The sequence below is a fragment of the Rhinoderma darwinii genome, chromosome 3 (assembly GCF_050947455.1).
Source record: "Rhinoderma darwinii isolate aRhiDar2 chromosome 3, aRhiDar2.hap1, whole genome shotgun sequence".
NCBI classification, from domain to species: domain Eukaryota; kingdom Metazoa; phylum Chordata; class Amphibia; order Anura; family Rhinodermatidae; genus Rhinoderma; species Rhinoderma darwinii.
Genome location: NC_134689.1, coordinates 250,349,003 through 250,369,844, shown reverse-complemented (window position 1 = coordinate 250,369,844; position 20,842 = coordinate 250,349,003). Strand labels below are relative to the sequence as shown.

At 40.6% G+C, this 20,842-nt stretch overlaps 1 protein-coding gene across 6 annotated transcripts in view; it reads right to left on the bottom strand.

The window, feature by feature from the left end:
- The window catches only part of VPS13C (vacuolar protein sorting 13 homolog C), a 396,337-nt gene that overhangs the window by 173,425 nt on the left and 202,070 nt on the right, over positions 1 to 20,842 (bottom strand). For all 6 annotated transcript variants that reach the window (XM_075857708.1, XM_075857702.1, XM_075857703.1 and 3 more), the window contains 4 exons: positions 7,138 to 7,442; positions 2,040 to 2,187; positions 767 to 875; positions 60 to 193 (listed from right to left, as the gene is read on the bottom strand). In XM_075857708.1, the coding sequence (XP_075713823.1) occupies positions 60 to 193; positions 767 to 875; positions 2,040 to 2,187; positions 7,138 to 7,442 (696 nt within the window). The remainder of the gene's footprint in view (positions 1 to 59; positions 194 to 766; positions 876 to 2,039; positions 2,188 to 7,137; positions 7,443 to 20,842) is intronic.

Below are 20,842 nucleotides of genomic sequence, written 5' to 3'. Positions count from 1 at the left end.
AACATCCAAATGGGAAGAAATTCTTTAATTTAGAGCAGAAAACCTTGATGTGACATTACCTTTTTAATTTCAAAATTCATTAGAAGACTCAGTTCAGATGAGGACTTTACTGTTTCCGAGTCGGAGATTTCAACAAATTCTTTCTTAGCGGTCAGTGTGTTGCGTACAATTTCTTGTTGAGATTTTACAATATCTATAACAAAAGATTATATTAAAGAAAATGGCATTTCAGTAAATTCAGAAGTCTAAACAAATTTGTTAATTGCTATTCTTTGACTTATGCACTAACAGAAAGCTATTACAGCGACTGAAGAACTAGTGACAGTCATTTACCATTATGGCTCAACTCAGTATAGTATACAAGTGGGCCCCTATAAAACTAGATGACAAATTTTTAGCTGAGGGCACCTGAGATGGTGGTAGATTACTATAGTCTATACATAAATTGTATTAATAAAATAAATTCCTCCCACAGTGTATCTTGATATAATTTCATGTATCCAGGTCTTCACACCTTTAAGCTAGAGCTCAACGGCAACTATTGGCTGCTCGTGAGTCGTAATAAAACCGCATGATTCGTTATGATGGAAAAAGTCAGGGGCCACTTGTAACAATTAGAGGAATTATGCAACACTGAGATTGCAATACTTCCACAATTTTACCACATCTCACGTCAAGCAAATGTCACCATAGAGCTCTAGCCTTCCTCCTATCTCCATTATATACTGCTTCACATATGTAGCTTAGTGAGCACAGACATACATACCGGTCTGCCCAGTGGTTCGCCCTGCATCCACAGTGCCTCCTCTACCTTCACCAAGATTTTCCACCAAGACATTGAACAGTACACTTATATCCTCCTGACTCAGCCAGACCTAAAAAAAACAGAGAACACAAAAAAGCAATTATTAAATTGATTAATATACTTACTTTATCTATGGCCACTACTTGTATATGTATGTATATGTGATGGATATGTGTATATAGATTAAAAAAAACTAAAAATCAGAAAAGCACAATACTTCCAATATAACATAATCAAAACATCTACACACTGTTAAGAACCTATTACACCGGCCGATAATCGGCTGGTGATGCGAGCGCCAATCAACGAGACATCGTTGACTGGAGCTCGTTTGCTCCTGTCACACGGAGCTATGGATGGGGACGAGCAGTCGTTACTCCGATCGCTTGTCCCCATACATTATCATGTCGGCAGAGCGGATGTGCTGCGGACAATGATGTTTTACTTTTTAAAAACGATACGATCAGCATCGTTCATCTGCTGATCGCTGCCCGTTTACACAGGGCAATTATAGGCAACGAGCGTTCTATGAACGCTTGTCTGCCCGATAACCGCCCAGCGTAAAACACCCTTTACTCATTGCTAAGAGTGAATTCACAAATTGAGTATCTATTGCAAAATGTAATATTCCACCTTAAAACAAACCCCATTCACTTAGTGTGTTAAAACAACAACAACAAAACACACGATGCTGTGGATTTTCACGTCCGCAGCATGCCCGATCAGTTGCGGAAATTCTACAGATTCATTCATTCATGGATACGAAATGAGATAAATCCACAGCTTTATCTGTACCAAAATTCGCAACAAATTCTTCATGTAAAACATGCAGATTTTATAGCTGGTTTAAGTGCGGACTTGAAGGTCGATTCAAAAGTGTAACATTTATGCTGTGTGAGAACACAGCCTATATTCATTCACATGGTAAGATTGTTACTAGATGTATTACTATCTTACAATAAATCGTCCCATCTAAACGCAGTTTAAAGGAGCTGGTATCCGATGGAGCAAGCCCCCTCCATATAAGATTGGAGGCATACCGAGGTACCGCTATATACCACTAAGCATGAGCCCTTAGACTGTTTCTAGGGCAATAGGGTTCTGCTCAGCTATCAGTATTGATAAAGCGGCCTGTAAATGTACAGTATATTATCAAAAACGTGTTGGAAAATTAAAACAAGGACAATTTCGTACAATAAGCAATTCATTTTGTTGGCCCTCCATAATTACTTACATCCATAGTATTTAGATGTCCTTTCACTTCCAAAACAGGTATATCACGGTACCATGTGGCTGCAAGGTTGCGATTTACAGACAGACAGAGATTGACAGGGTGGAGGATCTGTATATCGGACTGTGATAAACTTGTGTGCAAGACTTCCCTACAAAAAAAAAAAAAACATTTCTATATATCCAAACGTGTTAAAGTAGATTTATTATGTAGACTACCACATTGTTATGATTGTACTTTTAAAGGAATAAACAGCAGTGATCCACTCTCAGGATGAGCATACAAACACAAACATTATATGGGCTTGTCCACACGTAACGGAAATGCTGCTGAAAATTTCTGCAGCAACTCTGTTGAAAGTAGCAGACATTCCGCTGCGGAAAAACCGCACCATTTCCGGTGTTCTTTACTGCAGAAAATAGTGCGGATTTTGCTGCGTTTTTACAATGTTGGGAGATGGTGACATCTCCTCAGAGAAATGCAGCAATTCAGTCCACTTTCCACAGCAGGAATCGATATGCTGAGGTACAAATAATACGCACCGCAGGTCAATTTCTGGTCTGAAATCTTATGCAGCGTGTGGATGAGATTTGTTACATTTTATTCTGCTGCTACTGTATTCCACTGCGTATTTTCCGTCCACAACTCCGGATGGAAAATTAGCAGCAACTCAGCTACGTGTGGACAAGCCCTAAGAATAAATAATGTGCTCTCTAAGGTCCAGTTTACAGGGAATCTTTTTACGCTAATTTTGATGCGGAAACCGCGTCGGAAGAAGCCCCAAAAGATGGACGAAACTGCTTCCCATTGACTTCAATGGGAGGCGGAGGCATTTTTTGTTGTTTATTTTAAAAAAAAGCGGCATGTGCTTTCTTGCCACAGTTACGCTTCTGACCTCCCATTGAAATCAATGGCCGTGGGCCAAAATCGCAGCTATAAATGCAGGCAGGTCAAATTCCTGGAGGAATTTTGAGGCAGATTTTTCTGCCTGCAAAAAAATACAATGTGAACAGGGCCTAAAACAGATATTTATGAGACAACTGGATTGTGTAAACACAAGCCAAAGGATTACTCTCACTTAGGCCTCATGCACATGAACGTATTTTTTCTGTCCAGTAAATACGAGTCCTTGATCCCACGTATTCGCCCAGTATTCCACCCGTATTTACGGGCACGTTTTCGCTGCAAAATTGCACTGTACTAATCGGCAGCCCCTTCTCTCTATCAGTGCAGGATAGAGAGAAGGGGCAGCCCTTTCCCTAGTAAAAGTAAAATAAATTCATACTTAACCGGCCGTTGCCTTGGTGACGCGTCCCTCTCTTGACTTCCAGGCCGACCTCCCCGGATGACGTTGCAGTCCATGTGACCGCTGCAGCCTGTGATTGGCTGCAGCGGTCACATGGGCTGAAACGTCATCCCGGGAGGCCGGACTTGAGGAAGAAGCAGGGAGTTCTGGGTAAGTATGAACTTCTATTTTTTTTACACCTTGATTTATATTGTGATCGGAAGTCACTGTCCAGGGTTCTGAAAGAGTTACTGCCGATCAGTTAACTCTTTCAGCACCCTGGACAGTGACTATCCACTGACGTCGCCTAGCAACTCTCCCGTAATTACGGGTGTACACACGTAGTCACCCGTAATTACGGGAGCCCCATAGACTTCTATGGGCCTGCCCGTGCCGTAATCCCAGCCTAAAATAGGACATGTTCTATATTTTTCAACGGCCCCGGCACCTTCCCGTAAGCATACGGGGAGGTACCCGTGGCCAATAGAAGTCTGTGGGCCCGTAATTACGGGCGTTTTTACATTCGTGTGCATGGGGACTAAGGCTGTGTTCACATCAACGTTGTCTTTCGTGACAGTCGACTATTAAGTCCGTCAAAAACAACGGAACCCTGTCAATGGTGACGGACGAGATTATCAAAGTTTTCATCACCATTGAGATCAATGGTGATGCAAACGGAAGCTAAGGTTTTCATTTGCCTTTCCATTGAGGGGTTCACCCGACAGAAACCTCAGATGAAACCCCTCAACGGAAAGACAACTCTGATGTGAACAGGCCCTGTGTGAAAATAGGATTTTTTTTTTAAATAAAATTAAAAACTTTATTGCCATAAATATTTTGGTTACAGTATTAAACAACAGATAAGACATACAAATGTGAGTTAAAAAATGTCCATGGTCTTCCACTTTATGTAAACAGTCAATCTCCCCTAAAGACGTCACTTTATGTGGTGAAATATGTAGGGAGGCTAAGTAGGGACTTTGTTGTTTTTTTAGCGGTACACTCCATGTAGATTAGTCAAAACAAGAAGAAGAGAATACAAAATGGAGACTGCCCACCACCCTCACACTTGATAGCATATTTAACACTTTGGTCTCCATAAAACATCTAAATAGAAAAGTTTTATTTACAATTTTTTCTTAACAATAGGGTACAGAGGGTGCGCGCGTTGAGCTCAGCTCTTGAATGAATGGGAGGAATGCCTCCATTCATTAGTTAGTACCTTATCAACTACAGGCTTTTTTTAAGTTCTGCGTTTATAGGGGAAAATTTGGTATATTGTTCCTCTGTTACCTTACTTAGGCCTCATGCACACTGCTGTTGGCCGTCGTACGGCCGTTAATGATGGATCAGTGAAACACGGACCGCACACAGATGGCTTCAGGGTGCAGTCCGTTGTTTCCTGGACCAAATTAATGAAAAGGCAAAGACTGTTCCGTCAAAAACGGACAGGAGTAGGACCTGTCCTACTTTTGACGGAACGACCACACAGTACCATTGAAACAGAAGTGTGCATGGCCCCACTGAAATGAATGCGTCAGGGTGCTATCAGTTCAAAAAAAACGGATAGCACCCTGAAGAAAATAACTGAAGTGGGCATGAGGCGTTACCAATATCGGTCTAAATGACAATATTGATCAAAATAACAATATTGACAAATACAGAAATTGGCAGACTACGGACACTTTTTAACTCACATTTGTATGTCTTAGGGTATGCTCACATGGCTTATTTTCGAACTTTTTCGGACCGTAAAGTCGGAAGCAGGATGCCTCCAAACATCTGCCCGTTTTTCCTATTGAAATCAATGGGAAAAACGGCGTTCTGTTCCGACAGGCCGGTTTTTTACGCACCCGTTGTGAAAAACGGCCGCGTAAAAAAACACCCATAAAAAAGAAGTGCATGTCACTTCTTGAGCCGTTTTTGGAGCCATTTCTCATTGACTCTATAGAACAACAGCCGTAAAAAACCCAGCGAAAACCGCGTATTTTCAGATGTTTTTTAGGAAGCGTGTGCACATACCCTTAGGCTTCGTTCACATCTGTGTCAGGGCTCCGTTCATGGATCTTTCCATCAGAGGTACCCATAAACGGAACCCTGACTGAAACAAACGGAAACCATAGGTTTCAGTTTGAATCGCCATTGATTTCAATGATCCGGTGCAAATGGTTTCGGTTTGTCACCGTTGTATAAGGGTTCCGTGTTTTTCACGGAATGAATAGCGAAGTCGACTAATAGTGCAGTACATTGTAGACACAACACACGGGGAGTACACACGGTCATATGATTATGAGACCTATCCTATCCAAATGAGTGCTCTCTAAAACAGGGCATAGCATTAACAAGATCACCAACATATATTAATTTCTCAGCAGCAGAGACACTTTAGGACTTCAATCATATCTACACTTTTATTAAAGTGGTTTTATAGTTAGCAATCTATCTTAATTTATGCAGTATTTACAGTTTTCAGCCTATTTTTAAAAATAAAGCTCTACCAGGAAACCATCATATAGCAGATTAAGGCCTCAAGCACACATCTGTTGCCAAATGTACAGCCGCAAATAACGGATCCGCGAAACACGGACCACACACGGTTGTCTTCCGTGTGCAGTCCGTTGTTTTAACAGACCAAATGAATAGTAAGGCCGGAACTGATCCGCAAAAAACGGACAGGAGTAGGATTTGTTCTATCTATCGCGGAACGGGCACATGGTTCCGCTCAAAGAAACGGAAGTATGCATGGCCCCATAGAAATGAATGGGTCAGTGTGCTATCCGTTAAGAATTTATCATGTTTAATCGCATAATATTCATGACACTCAAATTTGTTTCATCTTGAATTTATCCTCCAACCTACTGCTGAGAAATTGGGCATGGACTCAAGTCCCAATTTCATGGTCCCAAGCCAAAACACAGCTTTTATCCTGAAGCACACAGCTCACATTCCCACAATATTACTTGGCACATGCCTCTTCTTGAAATCCGTAGAACCTAACATTCATTGTGATTTCTGACAATGGTCCTGTCTTGCTACCACTTCACTCAGTAGAATTTGGAAGTTCCACACCTATCTGGTAATGTCCCCAGGCTTCTAAGCTAAGCTCATGTTGCAAGGGGACAAACTATATTGATGATACTAATCATCTAAAAGTATGCTCCTCATCTATCGGCTATGATGTAGGGACAAATCTGAGCCATGTCAACATGTTCAAACACCATCTACATATTTCCAGTTCGTACACTATTTCCTTTATGCTCAATATTGGGAAACCCCATAGAGGACATTAAAAGGCGGGTAAAGGTATTCAGAAGGGTTTTGGCTTCCTCAAACCATTTCCAGGCGAAATCGGTAGTTCAGATTAATTATCTAGGGCAATAGAGTAGGCCCTCTTCTTTATAATACTTATCACCACATATTATCCACAAGTGCGGACAGAATAAATGCAAGGCTTTCTAAAACATTCATAGGTAACAATAAGGAGAGGATTTTTGATATATTTAATGATATAAATTGTATCACAAATTATGTTATTTATCTCATAACCCTCCAGATGTCTCGATTATAAATTGAATCATTTTACTTCCACCATAAGGAACAACCCTTTGTTCATTTACTGGTGCAGTGTTTGCAGGAGTTATTTTCCTATGGCCAAACTGGGACTAGATCCCAAAAACATAGAAGTATATAGCTTTCAATTATACTTCCCCTTCCTTTACAGTTAACTCATGGTTCTGGCTTAAATAGCTTGCATGTAAAATATAAACCAGAAAAGGTTTGTCCATACCAACACTTGCAGAGAGGAAGACCACTTACCGTGACAACTTGAACTGGGTGAGATTAATAGTCATACAGTCTATAATAGGGGGAATCTGTTGGCATTCGGAAGACACCAGGCTAAAGGCATTGTATATTTTCAGTAACCCCAGGTCAGCCACTATGGCATTGTTTGATGTGGATGATTGGGGGATTACTATGACCGGAGCTTTGAGATGAATATCCATCAACAGTCTAAAACTCCTCTCGGCCAATCCTTTCACACTGGTGGCTGCACGCTGAGCTGCATGTGCTGTGGCTGCACTCACTTTCTCTTTGGCAATCTGAAAGTTGTTTAGAAAGTCCTAAAAGAAAACAAAGGTATTAATGACAAATAAGTAGTGATTAATAAAATGTACTAACAAAATAAAGAAGCTCACAAAGCCCACAATTTGTCATACGTCTCACCCTGCACCACTTCACTGAAGTACTGTAAAAATATTAACAACATACAGAAATTACATTACATGTCAATAGTCAGATACTGTGTCTGTCTGGGAGTAGCCAGACTAATAAATCCACACTAATGACAACCAAATGGCAATTTCTCAGCGTATGAACAAACGTAACAATAGTGAGGCAGAGGTAGCGCGTGCTGAACACATGGCCCATAATTAATAATGAGTGTTTGCCGAGTGCAGGCGATACAGCTCGTCAAGTCCGGAAGGTCAGTAAATTCCAGGCACATGATCAATGCATGTGCTACATTTTGCTCAGAACTCCTCTTAATACAATACGACAACTATACTAATTTCCGTATGACAGCGTAGCATGTTTTTTTTTTTTCAGTTATACCCAAAAATAACCTTTATTTACAGACTGTCGGGCATTTAGACAGTTTCCAATTCTTTACTGTGTCTTTTGTAGCTTGGACCTCTGCACAAATACAAACCCAACATATTTACAAATTCCCATTAACATTAAAAAAAATTATATTATCTCAGTGATTCAGCTAATAGTAAGGATTGGATAAGTCATGCTTTATTCTTCTCAAAAGTTGATTTAAAGCAGAACCACCAGCTGAATAATCTACCCTAGGTAAGGGCAACAGATAACAAGGACAAGTGTTTCCTACTATTAGACAGAATGGCACATTGTGGCGTTTGGCTTACAGGAGCGATCATAAAATACACCGGACTCATAGTTATAAGTCCAGTGTATTCATGAGGAGAGCGCTCCAACGCCCCACTCTGCCCCTCTTGGCGATGATGGACGGGCTGATGAAAGGAGGTACACAGCAACCAATCACGGTGAGAATAGCGGTGGACAGCTCTCCTCAAATACACCAGACACATAAGTATGAGTCCGGTGTATTCTTTGATCGCTCCCATTAGCCAAATTACATTTTTTTTGTACTATTTTAGCGAAGAGGATGTCTTTCTAATTTGCTGCCCTTTTTCCCATATATGAATAGAGACTAAAAACATTTGCGCCTATGTGATCAATGTCATCTTTCATATTAGTCATTTATTTTTTTTATTATGTGAGCATACTACTTTCAATCGATGAGTCAATTACTTTGCATCTATGCCTGGACCAAAGAAGTTTAAAAACAAAAATTTCCCAGCGTTAATACTCAAGACCCACCCTACCCCGCATCAACACATACTGTACAGGCAAAGACAATTTTTGTTAGGGACGAAGGGTCCCTACTCTGCACATTGCCTATAAAATAACAATGCCTATAAAACCATTTTTTAGAACTCTGCTTGTGCTTTTCCGCTGTAATTCCTTCTGGAAATATATCTATTTATACAAAATGACAAATTAGTGCAGCCATTACTCTTGTCAATAGGGTCTGTCCCTGAATGGACAGTGTCATGCTCTGTAGGGACACACCCTATGGACAAGGGGAACACCCAGCTGTCAATTTAGTCATACACTTCTAGGAGAAACAGACCAACGCAGTGTTGTAAGAAGAGATACTTCAAGTTATCTTATGGGGAATGCAATGAGACACAGTTTTTTGGGCTAAACACAGTGCAAGAGGAGACTTTCATTTGTACTTTTCCTTCCTTTTATATTCACTCCTATGTTCGGCTAAAAAAAACTGCCACAACACTTGCAAGACATGTCAGGAGAGTCGACGGGTCCCTCTTTACCCCTTTCATAGGGGAAGTTTTTTGGGATTGAAGTTCAGAAAAAGTGATCTACTGGTATTTAAAAAAACTAATAATAATTTGCAGGACACATAGTAGCTGATATTAGACTTCAAGGAATAATGCTAAAAAATCTAAAAAATAGATCTGTTTTATGTTAGTTGGTTCACAAACTGTTCATACCAACGAGTGAGCCATTATTAAAAGGATGCTGTTGCTCATCATGTGGCCATGGATGGTAGAGCCATGAGCAACTGCAGCACATTGAAAGGAAGAGAACGGGAACCTAGTAAGTATGTGTATTCAGTGTGCGTGTACACACACACACACACACACACACACACACACACACACACGAAAAAGTAAGTGAACCCTTAAGAATGCTGGAGAAGGCTACAAAAGCATTGGTAAAAACCTTGGTGTACATCAATTCACAGTTAGACAAATGGAGAAAATTCAGGACTGTTGCTACTTTTCCTAGAAATGGTTGTCCTGTTAAGTTCACTCCAACAGAACAATGGCCAGTCCTGAAAGAAGCAGAAAGAACCCAAGGATAACGGAAGGGAGGGACACCTCGAAAAGAAGCTGCTGTTGTCCAAAAAGAAATCATTGCAGCCAGTTTCGAGCTTGTCCGAGACCTCTTGGACGTTCCACAATGCTTCCGGGAATATGTTCTTTGGACTGATGAGACAAAAGTGTAACTTTTTAGCAAAAATGCACAACGCGATGCCTGGAGGAAAAAAATAACCAAAAACGCTGCACACCAACACCATATCTTATCAGCGAAGCATGGTGGATGGCATATCATGGTTTGGGGCAGCTTTGCTGCCTAAGGGACTGGAAGCCTTGCAATCATTGAGGGAACAATGAATTCTAAAGGTGTATCAACACACTTTACAGGAGAATGTAAGGGCAGCGGTCCACAACCTCAAGCTGAAGAGGCATTGGGTGATGCAACAAGACAATGACCCAAAGCACAAAAGTAAATCAACTATAGAATGGTTGATAAGGGAGATTTGTGCTTTGGAATGGCCAAGTCAACGTCCTGACTTTAACCATATTGAGATGCTGTGGCATGACCTGAAGAGGGCTATGTACACAAGACATCCCAAAAATATTCCTCCTCAACATTGAACAAATCTTATTTCCACCTACAGGAAACATTTGGTGGAGGTGATTGTTGCTAAAGGGGGGATCTACAGGTTATTAAATTCAAGGGTTCACTTTTTCTCCTTGCACTGTGGCTGTTTATTCAATGGGGCAGATTTATTAAGACTGGGTCTCCATATGCGAGTTTGAATATAAAGTTTGCTGAAGTAACATGCGGCTAATTTATTAAAAGCCACATGTCTCTTAAAAGATTAGGCAAATCTCTGGCCGTCCATGTGCCTGAAAAGGAAATCTACACCAGCTACGAGACAGTGTAGGTTTCCGCTATAATTTATGCCAGCTTGTGGCGTAAAGGACAGTAAAATTATACCTTCAAACAAGCAGCATGAAACGAAAAGTTTTTGCGCAAATTGCGCATTTTCTATGGCAGAAATCTGGCGTAGATTGCTTAATAAATCCGCCCCGATGTGTGCAATAAAAGACATGTACAGTACAAACGTTTGTGTATGATCAGTTTAGTTAGAATGTGTTTGTCTCTAATTGTAGCTTAGATAACAAATCAGACCACATTTAAATAGTAATATACATGGGCTTTACAAGTTCTCTGGAGGTGTCCTAAGGTATCTGGCACAAAGACGTTATCACTGCAGCAGAACCTTTAAAGAGGCTCTGTCACCACATTATAAGTGCCCTATCTCCTACATAAGGAGATCAGCGCTATAATGTAGGCAACAGTAATGCTTTTTATAAAAAAAACGATCTATTTTTACCACTTTATTAGCGATATTAGATTTATGCTAATGAGTGTCTTAATGCCCAAGTGGGTGTATTTTTACTTTAGACCAAGTGGGCGTTGTACAGGGGAGTTTGAGACGCTGACCAATCAGCGTCATGCACTTCTCTCCATTCATTTACTCAGCGCATAGGGATCCTGCTAGATCCTTATCTGGTGTCTTATACTAACACATTAACAATACTGAAGTGTTTAGACAGTGAATAGACATTCCACGGGATGTCTATTCACAATCCCTGCACTTCGTTACTCTGTCTGTGGTAGTTACAGCAGGGGACGCGCAATCTCACGAGATTACGCGGTAAATTACAGGTTACGAGATTACGCGTCCTCTGCTGTAACTACCACAGACAGTAACGAAGTGCAGGGATTGTGAATAGACATCCCGTGGAATGTCTATTCACTGTCTAAACACTTCAGTATTGTTAATGTGTTGATATAAGACAGCACATAAGGATCTAGCAGGATCCCTATGCGTAGAGTAAATGAATGGAGAGGAGTGCATGATGCTGATTGGTCAGCGTCATACACTCCCCTGTACAACGCCCACTTGGTCTAAAGTAAAAATACGCCCACTTGGGCATTAAGCAAGTCATTAGCATAAATCTAAAATCGCTAATAAAGTGGTAAAAAAAGATCGTTTTTCTAAATAAAAAGCATTACTGTCACCTACATTATAGCGCCGATCTCCTTATATAGGAGAACGGGCACTTATAATGTGGTGACAGAGCCTCTTTAAAGTGGACCTGTTACTAGTTCAGTAAAGCCCAATTGCCTGCCTCATGTAATAGGAGCTGTCGTGCTGATGTCAGTGTAATTTGCATCCCAATCAGTTTTTCTACTTTGCGAGTTATGAGCCATTTTCTTATTCTGCTAATTAATCTGTACTAGCCAGAGGTGCTGAAGTTTCACTGGGGGCGGTGTCTGTGTTGGCTGTATGACAACGTCCTATCAGCATCATACAGTTTCTCTTCTTCCCTACATAGCGTGATCTAAAAACAGAACCTGAAATCACGCTGTGCAAGGAAGGGAGAAGCTGTATGACAGGACGTGTCATACAGCCCATACAGACACCGCCCCCAGTGAAAAGTATGGGCAGCACAGCAAAGCCTCCAGGGCAAACGGGTGCCAGCCTCCAGGAATCCAACTTGAAGATTCCAAAGTGTGCAGACAAGAACAAGAGAAAGAGGCAGCACTCCAAGTTGAAAATATCAAATAGATTGATTTATTCTCCCAGATGTGCAATGAAATAGTGCAACGTTTCAGTGTTAAGCTTGACAAAGGCTGCATTGAGCAGCTGAAACGTTGCACTACTTCATTGCACATATGGGAGAATAAATCCATCTTTTTGATATTTTCAACCCAGTGAAATCTCTGTTACCGCCCCTTTGGCTAGTATAATCTAATTAGCAGAATAAGAAAATGGCTCATACCTCGGAAAGCAAAAAAAATGGGATGCAAATTACACAGACATCATCAGCGTGACAGGGCCTATGACATGAGGTAGGTAATTGTGCTTTACTGAACCGGTAACAGGTCCACTTTAAGTCCTTTAAGTTGCAAGGTGGGGCCACCATGGATCAGACTTGGTTTTTCTAGCACATACTGTATCACAGCTACTCGACAAGATTGTTAAAATTATATATAAAAACATATCTTTCTATGTTGTCATTAAAGGGAACCTGTCACCAGTAGTGCCAGAGACCTCGATTCCAACGCTGTATTACTTACTTTTCAGCGTAGTCAGTAGTTATTGTAAAAATATTTTTCTCCAGCAGCTCGTAATCATGAGATATGGCTAGCCCCACCCACTGGCCGCTGATTGACAGCTTTCTCCTCATACATACTGTGCATAGGGAGAAAGCTGGCAATCAGCGGCGGGTGGGCGGGGCTAGCCGCAGCTCATGTATATCGAGGACTCCTGAGCGCGAGCACATCATTACGAGGATTTGTTACTCGGCTCGCGCTGCAGGAGATAAACAGCGATTTTATGAAAACAACTTAACATTATGAAGTATACATTGCTGGAATCAGGGTCTATGGCACCACTTTATGCTGCCTCCATATAGGTCAGCACAAAAATGGTGACAAATTCGCTTTTAAGTATTTGCCTATTAAATTACAATTTTGTTATCCTTCCATGAATTATAATGCTGGACATATAGAAAGAGAAATATATCTTTATGTTCAAGTCCACTAATTTATGAAGTGTACTGTGAATATATTGATACCGTTCAGCCATAGCATAAAAAAAACGCAGACAGTTAAACCAAATAACACTGATTATCTCGTTACAATGGCACCTGACAGGGTGGCATATATTAGACATGAAGTAAACAGTCAATTTAGGCTAAGTTCACACGGGGCAGATACGCTGCGTAAAGTCCAGTGTATCCGCCCCGGTGGCTGCAGGGAATTTTCCGCTGCGAAAAACTGCAGCATTTAACAGCAGCGACATCGTCGGATGACGTTTCATTCCACAAGACCGCTGCAGCCTGTGATTTGCTACAGCAGTCACATGGGATGAAACTTCATCCCAGGAGGCCGGTCGGCAGAATGTCAGATGTAAGTATAAGTTGTTATTTTCTAAACCCCATTGAATTCAAAGGGGAAAACCCGCAACAAAATAGCATAGATTCTGCAACCACTATTGACATCTTGCGGCTAACAAAAAAAACGCACCGAAGGTCAATTTGTGTGCAGAATCTCCGCATTTCACGAACGAAGTGTGGATGAGATTTCTTAAAAATCTCATCTACTCCTCTGCTACTGTATTTTTTAATGCTTCATCTATAATTCATAATTTTGAAATGTTAACTCTTTGTCTTGTTCTAGTTCAGATGCAGTGATTAGTGATTCTACCTCTTTGCCTTCTAATAACATAAAGAGCTCCTTACTTCACTATCTGCAATAGCCACAGAGCCCATAATACATACACTATATAGACAAATGTATTGGGACTCCTACATATTACACCTACAGAAGCTTTATGACTTCCCATTCTAAATCCATAGGAATAATTATGAAGTTTGTCCCTCCTTTTCAGCTAAAACAGCTTTCACTCTAATGGGAAGGTTTTCTACAAGATGTTGGAGTCTGTCTGTGGATATTATTGGCTATTTATCCAGAAGACCATTTGTGAGGTCAGGTACTGATGTTGGATAAAAGGGCCTGGCTTAGAACCTCAGTTCTAGTTCATCCCAAAGATGTTCCGATGGGGTTGAGGTCAGGGCTCTGTGTGGGTCAGTCAAGTTCTTTGACACCATCTCACCCAATCATGTCTTTATGGACCTTGATTTGTGCACTGGGACAGTGTCATGCTGGAACAGAAAAGGGCCTTCCCCAAACTTCAGACAAAGTTGGAAGCATACAATTGTCCAATATGTCCTGGTATGCTGAAGCATTAAGATTTCCCGTCACTGGCACTAAGGGGCCTAGGCCAACCCCTGAAAACCCCCCCCCCCTAGGCCAACCCCTGAAACCCCCCCCCCCCCTAGGCCAACCCCCGAAAAACAACTACCTCTCCTCCACCAAACTTTACAGTTGGCACAATGCAGTCAGTCAGGTAACGTTCTCCGGGCACTCGCCAAACACAGACCCGACCATTAGACTGCCAGATAGATATGGGTGATTAGTCAATCCACAGAACACGTTTCCACTGCTCCAGAGTCCCGTAGCTGTGTGCTTTACACCACTCCCACGCTTGGCATTGTGCTTGTTGATGTAGAGCTTGTATGCAGCTGCTCAGAAATGGAAACCCATGCCATGAAGCTCCCGGCGCTAAGTTTTTGTGCGGATGTTAATACCAGAGGAGGTTTGGAACACTGCAGTTTTGAGTCAGCAGAATGTTGGCAACTTTTATGCACTATGTGCCTCAGCACTTGGTGACCTTGCTCTGTAACTTTGTGCAGTCTGCCACTTAGTGGATGAGTTACTGTGACTCTTCTATGCTTCCACTTTGAAATAATACCACTCAGAGTTGATTGTGGAATATCTAGAAAGGAAGACACTTTGCAAACTGAGTTATTGCAATGGTGACATCCTACTTCAGTGCCATGTGTGAATTCAAGGGATTCCTCTCCTGCAGGAGCCCCTGATGTCACAGTCCATATATGGACAGTGACATCAGGGGCTCCTGCTAGACCGGAATCCATAGCCAGAGTGTTGCCGACGCTCTGGCCAGGGATTCCGCTCCAAGAGGTGGCCCCTGACGTCACTATCCATACATTCTGCTCCTGGAGGAATGAATGGCAGAGCAGGGAGCGGATAGTTTCCTACATTGCCATAATATTCAATTGTATTTGCGTCCTGAGGATGCAGATACAATTGGATAAGGAAGTTGCTGGGACACGTCCGGGACAGTAATTTGCCGGGACAGTTTCTGTAAATTCGGGACAGTCCCAGCAAATTCTGGACTGTTGGCAACTATGGGTGCATCCCAATACTTTTGTCCATATATTGTAGTGTAAATTCAGGTAATGCATAAAAGTATATTACCTTTAGACTGACATTTTTTAGATACTGTACCATTCATTAATATTCTAAACTTTGACTGCCCTTTACAGCCTAATATATTTTGTTGCTTAATCTAATATTATCGGACGCAGAAAACAACATTTGATTAAGATGTGGCCTTACAGATGAACAGTCAATTTAACCATTATATTAACTTTATCTTATGGTTTCATTTTAGTATAACAAGTGTCAACTGGTGTTAATTTATAGACGGTCTTGTCATTAGGTGACATATTCAGATTAACAAATAACTGCTATCTTTGCTCAACAGCAGCCACCTTTAAATAACAGGATCATTCCCGGAGGATAAGTTGAATAAGTAACACAAGGTGCTCTGTTCTGCAAGGAACAGCCTATGAGCACATAAGAAAAACCTTTCACGTAACAAAAGCAGAAGCGTAACAAACTGTACGCACACACAATAAAACAGCTAATTTTTTAAAAGGCTTGTAAAATAAAGTAAACTCTAGTATGTTTTTAATTTAGTATTATTTGCTTCCTAATCAAACCTAAATGTAAAATATAATAAATAGAAATAACAGTGTGGGAAGAAACATAAGTAATCATTTCATTGCCAAGGAAAACCACTAATAATACCCTAAATTGTTTGCGTGCTTGAATCAAAAACTTAGCAATTATCCTATGAACAAAGATTGTTCTAACCATAATGAGTTGACTTTATTGGAGTGAGATTTTCCAGTTTTAACTACTGAGCTACGGCTGCAGTCCAGAGGAATACGCTGAGTTGCATAAAAGTTAGTGCACTCCTAAAGCTGTCACTTTCCAAATCCATAGCATGATCATTCTTGTGTGGGAAAATTAGCGTATTTTTACAGCGGATTTCACCGCGTGCAATTCATAGGGTGAAATCTGCCGTAAATCTGCCGCAAAATCCAAATGTAACATTCAGATTTTGCTGTGGATAAATCGACTACATCTGACCTTATCATTGTGGGGCATGTCCAATTAGATTAGAATCTCATCTTTCATATGCCACCAAAACCACAGCCTGAGATATGGCTATTTGAAGTGATCCCCCTTCCCTCCAGCCTCAGTCTCTCAAAGTGTAATCGCTGGTGTTGACACGCTGGTGTTGACACCCACTTGTTTAGTATAGCCTCAATTGCATATTTAAAAAAAACTCCTAAACTTCTAAAATAATACAATTTTCACTAGCTTTATCAGTGTGACAGCAGCTAGTAGATTAGCTTGGGCATTACAAAACTAGTGACAGATCCTATTTAATGCAAATTAAGAAAAAGTAATGGTGGATCCATTTGTAAAACCATAAATATCACCAGTAAATGCAGGTTCCTGAGGTGTTTTCTTCTGTAAAGGTATACAAGGATTACAGTATAAAATTACGTGGATCCATTTTTAAAATAAATATTTCTTCCTGTTCTTGTTTTCCAAAGGTGACCACTGCTAAAATTCACCATTGCAGCTAGCCAAGGGTCCTCAATCTAACGTTCCCATACTCCATATCAAAGGTCTTGCAATTCAGTGACACGTCTGACTGGTTAGCAGGAATTACTCTTCGTCCGTTTACAAAAGAATCCTAGCTAAATGCAAACAGCATGTATGTGTGAACGTAGCCTTAAGCCTAGCTTAACCGTTCATTAAAATATTTAGTTTTTGTATTGGCGCATTCCAAGAGCCATAACTTTAATATTATTCAGTTTATGTAGACATATGTGGGCTTGGTTTTTTTGCAGAACGAGATGTAGATTTTATTGCCACCATTTTGGGGTACATTGGGCTTTTTGATTAACTTTTATTTATTTTTTTAAGAAAGGGAGATGGTGAAAAAAGCAATTATGTTGTTTTTTGTGTTTTTTTTATGGCGTTTACTTTGCGGTTTAAATAATGTTAACTTTATTGTTTGGGTCGTTATGATCGCAGCAATACCATGTATGTCTACTTTATTTTTAACCAGTTCAGGAGCGGGCTATTTTGATCCTTTAGGACCAGACACCGTTAAGCCCTTTTTAGCACGTGCTAGTTAAACGGCTATAACTTTTTTATTTGTTGGGCTAACTACGTGATTTTTGCGATGTTTTTTCCGTAGACAATGCAGGTTTCTTTTATCGTTTTTATACACACCCTTTTTGCTATTTTAGAATTTTTATTCTTAAAGTTTGAAAAGAATAGTCAAAAAATAAGCTTTTTTACTGTTCAGCTATTTTTTTTTTGGTAACAACATAGTTTTACCCTAAAATAGACCTTTTATTTGTGATCATTGTCTACCGTAAATTTTAATACATTACATGTCTATATTACGGTAATTGGGTCAGCGCTAGCGTTACAACAATAATTGGCGCGGGGGGGGCTTGGAGTTTTTTTTTGGAGTGGGTATTTTAGGTCTATTTATTATTATTTTTTTTTATAACTTTACTTTTATTTTTTTATTACTATGGTCTGTCCCTCAAAGGTCAAAAGCCCCAGTTAAAGGGGAAATCAGCCCTCTCATAGTGACGATCGTCACTAATAGGGCTGTGCTGGTTTTAGTAAGACCCAGCAGCAGTCTATCACTAACGGCACCCGGTGATCATGTGGCCAGTCACATGAACACTGGGAGCAATATAGACAGCGGCGTGGCCACTGCCTCTATTCCTATACACAGCACTCATTGAGCGCTGTGTACAAGTGATCAGAGAAGACAGAAGCAGCGAAAGCTGCTTCTATCCTCTCCTCAGGATCCCCGGCAGTCACTGACAGCCGGAGACCCGACATTCAGCTGCCCGATCGCGCGGGCAGCAAGTTAAAACCCGAGCCGTAAAAAGTCTATGGCTCGGGTTTTAAGGACCCTGACCGCTGGCCGTAAAAACACAGCCAGCGGCCGGGAACCAGTTAAACTTTGACACTTTTTATGGAATTGTATTTATTTATTTACTGTGCTTTGTTTTTTATTAATTTTATCTCACAATTATTTTTTTAGTCCCACTAGGGGACTTCACTACGCGTTATTCTGATTGCTTATATAATGCTTTGGTATACTTAGTACATCAAAGCATTATTGCCTGTCAGTATAAAACTAAAAAATGTAGAAAAGAAACAATGGGCTGCACTCCTGGATAAAATGTTCAGGTGTTATAAGGGTTCGGGTTGGATACCCACAAATTGCATAAGCAAAGAACAACCCTAGCACTCAATAGAAAAAACGAATGTAGAAGTAGATGTGAATTTTTCAAAAGCTTTATTTCCAAAATATTAATGTTTTTTTATCCAGGAGTGCAGCCATAGTTTCTTTAGTCTTGAAAAGCTGCACCCGCATCTAAATGACGTCAGAAACCTTTGCGTATGACCAATCGATGACAACTTCAACCCTATCACAATTTACCAACTCCGGAGACTTTCTTCGGATTCCACCTCAAGAGCTAAGAACACGAGACTATGAGAAGGCACTCTGTAAACACGTCTCACAAGATCTACATTGCACTACTTTGGCAGAGCATCATCGCCTAAATAGTGGCCTACGAAGTCATCTAAGACCTACACTGTTCTCAGAAGAACGAGACTACTGCGACCAATTCCAGAAAATACTCAAATGCTCTTTAGGCCTTATCATATTAACAACTGAACACCTACAAAAATCACTAAAAGGAATCCGCCGACAAAATCAAGACGCTTGAACAACTAACCTCTTCCTTATCCAGTAGGGAGTGGGAAAACCTAAAGACCCACACAGACAACCCCATAAGAGAATATTCCAAAGAAATCGAATTTAGGAAAAAAGAGAAGTTTGAAAAGGGATGCAAACGACTCAGCATAATAGTCTCCAGATGGCAGAACTCTTCCAACTTCTGGCGTTCTCGCAGAAACTATGTCCATGGGAACAGATCCAGCTCAGGAAGCGACACTTCAAATCGAGAGATCAACATATCAAAGTTTTATTAAGCAATCGCCGGGGAAGAGGCGTTCCACTAGAAGGGCAGGGAGGAGAAGGATGAGGCCGCGAGACCGGAATACAGACGAGGTCCCAGGTATTTACAACAACCTGGTAGTCAACATCTCCTCCCTCACCCTAAGCCCTACAGAACTCTCGGTCCTACAAAAAGGTTTGTCTTTTTGCCCCACTGTGTCCTGTAACACATTTGTTTTGGAACAAGAATTTAATAGATTCTATAGATCGCTTAGCCTAAAAACCCATTTCGGATTATCCGAAGTGAACATTAACCCTACGATTCCAACACACACACACACACACACACACACACACACACACACACACACACACACATCCATCTCACAACTAGTTCTACGAAATCAGAGCAATTTCTCGCCCCCTAGAGCATACCATGCTACTGAAATGGCAATTCAATTATTTAAAAGGGATACCCAAATCATACTACACAAGTACAAATTAGGCTCATACCCACATCTAAACAATTTATGGAGAGAAGAGTCCAAAGCCTTAACATCTTTAAGTAGAAATAGAGATATAATTAAACCTGCCTACAAAGGGGGAACCAAAGTAGTCTGTGACAAAAGAGACTATATGTGTAAGGTAGCGAGACAATTATCCGACCATGATACCTATAAAAAATTCCTATTGACCCCACTCCCACTATTCGTAAAAAAAAATGATCACAATCTAAGAACACTACTATAGTCTAGGAACGATTGATGACAAAAGATTTCAATATTTACAAAATCCACATCCAGTCATTCCTGTTTTCTATATCCTACCAAAAATTTAGAAATCTTTACAGAATCCACCTGGTAGACTTATAGTAGCCTCTTTGGACTCTATCCTCTCACCACGTTTTTCTTGAGAAAGTGCTCAGTACACTGATTAATACAACACATTCTTTCATTCTAGATACTGGAAATTTCCTCTGAAAAATTAATGAACAATCCCAGGTGAATGCGTCCTGTATCCTAGTGACCCTTAACGTAAATAATCTATACACCTCGATACATCATGAAAAAGGAATACGAGCCACCTCCCAACTACTTGCATCCACTAACATGACCACTGAATCCATATAATTTAAAATAGTTTAAAATTATGGAATCTGATTTTACACGATAATTTCTTCAGGTTTGTCTATATACAAATTTGTGGCACTGCTATGGGGTCGAAAGTTGCACCACCATACGCAAATGCCTATATGGCATAATTCGAAGAACAGATCTACACTAATAAACTTTTTCAAAAACATGCCAGGTGTTGGCACCGATATAT